Source organism: Tricharina praecox (genome assembly GCF_024521635.1).
Source record: "Tricharina praecox strain CBS 144465 chromosome Unknown BZA05scaffold_5, whole genome shotgun sequence".
NCBI classification, from domain to species: Eukaryota; Fungi; Ascomycota; class Pezizomycetes; order Pezizales; family Pyronemataceae; genus Tricharina; species Tricharina praecox.
The window spans coordinates 1694741-1703190 of NW_026250407.1; the positions used below are offsets into that span (position 1 = coordinate 1694741).

The 8450-nt window shown below is 53.7% G+C and overlaps 1 protein-coding gene across 1 annotated transcript; it reads right to left on the minus strand.

The window, feature by feature from the left end:
* Positions 1 to 1377: 1377 nt before the first annotated feature.
* On the minus strand, positions 1378 to 3388 carry BZA05DRAFT_390679 (flavin-binding monooxygenase). The gene is made up of 4 exons (XM_051482909.1): positions 3138 to 3388; positions 2638 to 3083; positions 1785 to 2587; positions 1378 to 1723 (listed from the first exon to the last, which is right to left on the minus strand). The coding sequence occupies exons 1-4, from the start codon at positions 3306 to 3308 to the stop codon at positions 1455 to 1457; spliced, it is 1689 nt and encodes a 562-aa protein (XP_051342352.1). The 5' UTR covers positions 3309 to 3388; the 3' UTR covers positions 1378 to 1454.
* Between the last annotated feature and the right edge of the window lie 5062 nt (positions 3389 to 8450).

Below are 8450 nucleotides of genomic sequence, written 5' to 3' on the forward strand. Positions count from 1 at the left end.
GGACTTTACGTGCTGGGATGGCGACAGAGCTTCACTACTACCCATGTGACCATTGAGTGGCTATCACTCGTTCAATAACTGCCCAAGGTGGAACAGCCTGCAGACGATGCTCTGAACAAGGCCCCGGAGAAGCGCAGGAAGCACCCAGACAGCTCGGACGAGGCACCGGACGAAGACTGCCGTACTACTTGTGGACGAGGGATGCAGTCCTGTAGTCCTGGATATCGTCACGGCAACCATTGTCGACAAGACAACAGACCCACTAGTGGCGGTAGTAGACGAAGGGGAAGTAGGCAGCGAGGCCCGAAATGGACGAATGGAGAGCGCGAACAATGGCTTGCGAAGACGGCCGAAGAAGCGGAAAGACTGGAAGGGGAGACAGTGGAGGCGACAAGATGTAGAATCAGCGAGGAAGGCCCGGTGTAATGATCCTTTCGCATCAGAAATCTGCAAGCAATTGCGAGCCGGTGTCTCGAACCTGCCGGCTCTGGGCGGCGGCCACTGCAGTTCGGCTCATCCGTAAAAGCGGTCATGATATCCTACATACGCACTACACGCGATTAATCTCGCGCATAACGACGGTCTTCTAGGTGTGATTCATATTCAGGGTGTGCCTACGACCATGTGATGGCAACCGCATTGGCCAGGATCCGACTGATGATTCACCAGTCGTCACTCGCGAAATTGGAGAAATGGTTTATGAAATAGTTCGACAAGTGGTGTGCGAGATTTGTTCGCCATAGCCTATTAAGGCTGCTTGCGAAGCGACTTGATGATCTCGCTCAATTTACTTTCGTGATGGTGGGGGGATGTGGCAGTTGCACGCAACGCAGTTGTCGGCCGTGTTCTCGGAGTGGAGAGTCTGGGTTTCGTCAGCACCGTGTAGAGGAAAAGCTTGTAATCGGGTTTACTGAGGGTGACCTCTCCGTGTTGTTTACTTCCCCTTGGAAAGACCAGTCACCATTGTTGACGGAGAACGTGCACAAAAGCAAACTGGTGATCGCTGTCTCTGGGAAAGAAATGCCCTCATAATGGGTATCAAGTTTTATGGACGCTTATCAGTTGCGTTTCTACACGTCCAGCAAAGTGTCATCATCGATGCTACAGATATAGGAGTCAAGTCGACTTGTGGGTGAAAGATGGAACTGGAGTGTTGACGAATCGGTTGCTACTTGGGGGTATCGCGACACCTCCCTCGGTAATAGCTATGGTCATCGCACGCCACAGCCGTAACCCCGTATGTACTTTCCGTAGTCCATGTTGTCACCAAAACCTCACCACGTGACCGCGAAGTTCCGGGCTCCCTTGAAACAAGGCTGAGACGCGGTTCGGGGAGGATCACCTGACCACCTAGTCCAATGACTTTAAACAATTGCGCATCGGTGTAGAAAAAGCAGCAGATTAAATTTCCCTTCAAGACACGCAAGCAATATGGACCATATCACCAGCCTCGGCTACAGCTTTGCCTTCAAAACCGGATCGATCCAACTGTCATCCGAGTTCCTGATGTAATACGCCATTTCGCCTGTCCTCTTCTCCGCAGTACTATGTCCGTTTCCCAAAAATTGAAATCGGTTACGCTTTTCCCGCGTCAGCGCCCAGTCCTCGTATCTGACTTCACGCACGGCCTCGATATAGTGCAGCGACGACCCTGGCCACAGCGCGGTAACTTTGCCGTGGATGTTGTCGCCTTTGTACCACGAGCGACAGTCTTCGGTCCAAACTGTGTGGTGTCAGCATAGTCGCCGCGGGGCAGGGAGGAGATACGGCATGTTGGTACATACCAGTGTTTTTCATGAACTCGTCTTTATGCTCGACGAAATCGTCCACAGCCTCCTCTCGCACATCGAACGTCGTGAGCATTTCTTTCTGGAACTTGCTCAGCAGCTTGACAAAGTACTCGACCTGAGCTTCGATTCCGGCGAGCACGGCGCCATTGCCGATCGGACAGTTGGGGCCGAGCGTCATCAGATAGTTCGGAAACCCCGCCGCTGCAAACCCGAGGTACGCTCGCGGCTCGTCTTTCCACTTCTCGCGGAGGTCGACACCGGCGCGACCGATCACCGGGAAGCGCGGTCGCAGTGAGGTGTCGAAGCCCGTGGCGCAGATTAGCACGTCAGTGGGGTACTCTTCGCCGGAAGACATGACGCAGCCAGCGGAGGTAACATGGGTGATGTTGCCGAAGACGACAGAGACATTGGGAGCGGAGAGAGATTTCAGGTAGTCGATTCCCGGGGAGAGGCGCCGGCACCCAACAGACCAGGTTGGAATGAGGGCGTTCTGGAAATGAGCTGTCCGTGGATCCGAGAGCTGTTGTCTCATGCGGTCTTCGAAGGCAGTGCGGATTTCCTTTTGCCGCCCGTCTGCAAGGGTGAACATTGCGAACGCGCTGTTGATGCCGGATTCGATGCCGCGGCGGAGCACGAGGTGCTTCTCGGGATCCGCAGCGAAGGAGGCTTTGTCGGCATCGGTGAAGACTTGGTATGCTTCGCCGAGAGGTGGGGCGATCCATGTTGGCTCGCGGATGAACGTGGTAAGTTCCTTCACCTCGGCCTGGATCGCAGGGAGGATCTGGACTCCGGACGATCTGGGGGGAGGTTGTTAGGCACCGAGGAACAATGCAGAGGTAAAACATACCCATTGCCGATTAGGCCCACCACCTTCCCTGTCAAATCCAAGTCCTCCGGCCATGCAGCGGAGTGCACAAGCGTCCCCTTGTAGTTTTCCAAGCCGGGAATCGCCGGCCATTTCCATGCATTTAATATTCCGCCGGCGTTCAACAGCACATGGCAACTGTCCTCTACAAGAATCTCGGTCGTTCCTTGCCGAATCTTCACATGCCACTGCGCGGCCGCCTCGTCCCATGTCGCGCCGATGACTTCGTGTTCGAGCTTGATGTAACGCCCGAGTTGGTATTTTTTCGCGAACCCGGCGAAGTACTGATGGATCTCCTTCGCGGAGGCATATGTTGACGACCAGTCCGTCTTCGGCTCGAAGGACCACGTGTAGCAGTGGGAGGGAACGTCGCAGGCGCATCCTGGGTATCGATTCTCGTACCAGGTTCCCGACACATCTTTGTTTTTCTGTCGGCTGTCAGTAATCATCGTTGAAGGTGTTCCGTCGGGGTGTGTACGCACTTCGTAGACGTTCAGCTCAAAATCATCGAAATGCCGCTGAAGCTTGTAAGCAATCAGCAGCCCAGAAGCTCCCGCGCCGATACAGATAACTTTCAACTTCCGCGTTGGCGTGTGAATGGGCTTGTCGAAATCGACTTTGTATTCGCCGTTGTCGCAGTTGTCGCCGTTCATGTTGGTTCAATCTCTGCAGACCACTTCGTGATCCTCCTTCCACTGCTGCCATCGATGACTTTATATTCGCCAGGCATCGATCAACAGCGATCGTAGAATTCACAAGCCATCGCACGGCAACTCGGCCCATATACTGATCGGATGTAAACTGTCCGAGATTCCCATCTTCCTACCCTTCCCGCATCCGCGCTACGTCACGCGAGGAAAATAGAGATGGCTACATGTATACCAAGACAACCGATCACTATATAAATTCTCCACAACCACGGCAACAATCCACCCTGCGTGAACTGCCGAGTCTTGTGGCTGCCTACGGGCGACCTAATCAAGTACCGGTCATCCGAAGCGCAGTTTGACCGTGGAAGTGTTTGCATCTAATAGACAGTCCAAACCGCAGATTGATCTAGTTGCCTCCCCTTTAAATATTAGTGCTCTCGCTGCCAAGATATATCACCGCCCCCGGTTGCAGATATATCTCATAGTGCGTGTCGCTTATAACAGCCGGCAATGTGTTCAATCAGAAGGATCGACTTGGGAGCGGTTATGTAGGAGTGTACACGCCCGACACTTTAACGGACAAGCGACGGACGAAAAATGACCCCCACTGCCGACCGCTACCCCACTTGGGCAGACGGATGCCTGATGCCGCTGGGGAAGATACAGAGAGTGAGGTTTCCTAGTGGGGGCGCGGGGAGCAGGAAGAAAGGGAAACTGAACTCAGATGTATATTGCCATGATTTACTGAGGTCGCAAGTAATGATTGATTAAACAAATAAGAAACAACGGAAACGTCTATAATGCCGTAGTTTTCTTCGACGTTTCAACCCCACCACTACTTAATTCAACCGCCACTCAAGCCCACCACCACCCGCCACCACGCAAACCCACTATGGCAAGCAATGGAAGAGCTGTCGGCGAAAGGAGAAAGTGAAAGAGGACTCCTGTCGGCGGGAGAAACTGAGTTTGATTTGTCGTGGGCATCAACGTTGGTAAGTAGGTATACATGACAGCATCAATTACTGAGCGAGGAGGGGACATACGCTGGGTGGATTGGGGGTTTTTTTTCTTCTTATTCTCTCCGGATCAGTGCCATGTACTGAAGAAACGGGAAACCATCCATCTCCACACTCTCCTCTGTGTGTGCTCCCTTCCACCTCCCACGGCTGTTGGCCTGGAGTTGGCAGAGAGTCCTCGAAAAGCCACCACCACTAAAACACCCGTCTACTTGCCAATGCCTCTCTAGACCGGAAGGCGGGTCGGCAGACGGATAACACACAAGGGGAGGGAGGATGTAGATGCTGATCTTGTATTCTGTAGACGATGAGAGAGAAACAAGAAGAAGGAGAACAGACGATGGAGATGGCAGGCGACTCGCTGGCCCCGCCAACGTTGATGCTCACTAAGTACTAACCACATCCGCTTCCTCTCACCGACAGGTCCTCTGGCTCTGTCCACTCGCTCCCTCTTCTCGCCGACAGCCTCTCCACCGCTGGCCGCAGTCGGGTTGCCTGGTGGGTGGTGGTGGTGAGTTTGAGTGGCGGTGAGTTTGAGTGGTGGTGAGTTTGAGTGGTGGTGAGTTTGAGTGGTGGTTGGTTTAAGTGGTGGTGGGGATGAAACGTGGAACCAAACCATGGCATTTTAGACGTCTGCCGTTGATACAATCAGCCTAGCCAGCTGGGACACATATTCAAGTTGTCTCGCTCCAGACTTATTCCTGTCGTAAATAACTTGCAGCTTGTACCTCGGCGCCAGTCAAAACTCCAGTCTTAAGTGTTGATTAAGTCCTTATCCAAAAAAACCTTTTTTTCACGACACATCAATATTTTCTGATGACAACCAAAAAACAAATTGACATACGTCACGTAACCACTCATCATAAAGCCCATAACAGCGAAGGCCGTACTAAGACCATGAAAGCGAATCTAGTACATAGCCATGGCAGCGAATATAGAAGAGAGGCGCTTGCATCAAATCCAGTAGAGAGTCATGGCAGCGAATTCAAAAGAGAGGTTCCAGCAGGGGATCTGGTGCACAGCCATGGCAGCAAATCTAGTAGAGAGGCCCTGGCAGCGGGTTCACTACAGCCTCCATGACAGACAGCGAATCTAGTACAGAGCCATGTCAGCGGATACAGAAGAGAGGTCCTGGGAGCTAATGGAGCGGTGAGGTCAGGGAGCGAATCCAGTACAGAGCTCAGCGAGAAAATGCAGCGGTGAAGACCTGGGAGCGAATGTAGGGGTGAAGCTCTGTGAGCGAATGCAGTGATGAGACCAGTTTTCTACATCGTCCGGTCGGGACTGCAGTGCGGACTCGACGGTCTGCTAAGATCTGTTCCGGTCCGGCCCTTTGGACAGGCCGCCGAAAACTAGTGCGTCCCGTCTATGGATCCCGAGGACTGGAGGGGACTGCGGTCGACTGCAGTCGGATGCCAAAAATTGAACAAAATAATTGTCTTCTCGAAATCGCGAGATTACACCAAAGTAAGGCAGAAAAATTTCTTTCCTATGACTTAACATCTTAATGCGAAATCTTTCCATCAAGTGACACTTCAATCGCTTCCTTTCCGCCTTAGTTCGCCATGATTTTGCAATTACTGAAGGAAAAAAAAATCTCCATTTCCTGGCATTAGACAGCAGTCGACTGCAGTCGATTGCTGTGAGACTGGAACGGTTTCAGGACGTCAGAGTCTTTGATAGATATCAAGTATAGAATAAAAGTCAGGGATTTCGATAATTCAAAGCGGAATCATGTTAACGGGTATCGCCGGTAGCGTTCGGTGTTCTTGTTGTGCTGATGTTGAGATTTTTTTGTGACGATATTCGACTGACTGTATAGTCTACGCGTACAACTAAGCACGTGATCGGAAAACTCTTTTGTGGGGAACTCCTTGTAACAGCACGTTCGTGCAAGGCTTCAGGTAGCGAAGTTGGGCTGGGGATCGGGTACTGGGCTCGGCAGAGGCAAGACGGGTTCAGGGGAGAAGGCAAGGCAGAGCTCAGTGCAGACGGCAACTGAGAACGGGGGCAGGGACAAGGACTACGGCGCAGACAGCAGCCGAGGCAAGGACAGAGGTAACAGTGATTGAGTTAACAAGTTGTTGCGTGAAGAACTAAGTACAGAGGGGCAACGGCCCGTTTATATAGGAAATCCTCCACTTCTTCCCGCAACCTGACACTGACCGTGGGCGTTTGCCAGACCCTGAGAAATCCACCTTGCCAGTACCCCGCTTCCGTGACTCATACCCTGCGCAGCCGCACTACCCCTGCTTCCTCCACACAGCCTCAATCCCGCTGCCGCACATTACTGCACTATCCCTGCTCCCTGCACACAGCCCCAATCCTCTGCGGCTCACCCTTGCACTGCCGGTGCACGGCCTGTGCACTGCCTCCTAACACTCCGGATCCTTGCGCCGACCCTCCCTTCATCATTCCGTCGCGAGCCGTGACAAATTTTCCGCAGCAGGGATTGTTGCCGAGGGATGGTAGCCGAAATTAGCATGGAAGGGCGACATTCCGGTTGCCGATGTAACCGAGTTGTTGTAGGCAAACTCAGCCATCGGTAGGAGATTCACCCAATTGTTCTGCTCGTAGTTGACGAAGGAGCGGAGGTCGGCTTCGATCGTCTGGTTGAGGCGTTCCGTTTGTCCATCCGTCTGTGGGTGGAACGCTGTTGACACCCGGGGCTTAATCCCTGGCAGTTGGATGAATTCTTTCCATGTACTCCAGGTAAACCGTGAGTCTCGGTCCGACACTATGTGTAACGGCACGGTCGGGCAAGGCTCCAGGTAGCGAAGTCGGGCTGGGGACCGGGTTCTGGGTTCGGTAGAGGCAAGACGGGTTCGGGGACAAGGTGAGGCAGGACTCAGTGCAGACGGCAACTGAGAACAGAGGCAGGGACAAGGACTACGGCGCAGACGGCAGCCGAGGCAAGGACAGAGGTAACAGTGATTGAATTAACAAGTTGTTGCGTGAAGAACTAAGTACAGAGGGGCAACGGCCCGTTTATATAGAAAATCCTCGACTTCTTCCCGCAACCTGACAATGACCGTGGGCGTGTGCCAGACTCTGAGAAATCCACCTTGCCAGTACCCCACTTCCGTGACTCATACCCTGCTCAGCCGCACTACCCCTGCTTCCTGCACACAGCCCCAATCTCCTGCGACTCATTGCTGCGCTATCCCTGCTCCCTGCACACAGCCCCAAATCCTCTGCGACTCATCCTTGCACTGCCGGTGCACTGCCTCTGCACTGCCCCCCAACTCTCCCGATCCTTGTGCCGACCCTCCCTTCGTCATTCCATCGCGAGCCGTGACAGTAGTCCCTCCTAAGGCTCGAGTTTCCACGAGAGCAAGTTCGACTGGTCCAGGCTGCATGGAGTATCGTCGATGGAAGTCGTCCACAGCTTGTACTTCGGTAAGGTTCTCCTCTGGTTGCCATGTTGGTGCCGCGTAGCCTCTCCATTTCACCAGGTACTGGAGTTTGCCCCTGAGGTTCCGGCTGTCGAGGACCTCTTCAACCTCCCATTCTTCTTGGTCGTCCACGATTACCGGAAGTGGTGGCGGTGGAATTTGTCCAGGGAAGGGATCGTCAGCGTAGGCATGAAGGAGGGATACACGAAATGTTCGGTGCTTCTGAACGGTGTCCGGGATGTCCAATTCGTAGGCGTGGGTTCCGATTGTCCGAATCACACGGTAGGGACCATGGTGTTTGTTTTCCAGCTTGCGACTGGGTCTCTCGGTGCGCCAGTTCCGACCATCCACCCATACCATGTCGCCTGGTTGGAACGCTGGTGCAAGGGTTCGGTGTCGGTCTGAGTCGTCCTGTTGCCGTGCCTGGGCATACCGCATTTGGCTGCGGGCGACGTCGTGGATTTGATGCAACCGTTCCGCTGCACTCTGAGCTTGATGTTCCTCCTTGGTGTCGACACGGATATCCAGCTCAAAGTCACACCGTGGGTGGTATCCTAGGTTAGCGAAGAATGGGGACAGGGTAGTCGTGTCGGAGACCTGGTTGTTGCCAGCGAATTCGGCCAAGAAGAGGTAGTCGACCCAGTCATCCTGGAGGTAGCTGACGTACGCGCGGAGGTGCGGTTCCATGGCGCCGTTCATCCGTTCAGTTTGGCCGTCGGTCTGGGGGTGGAAGG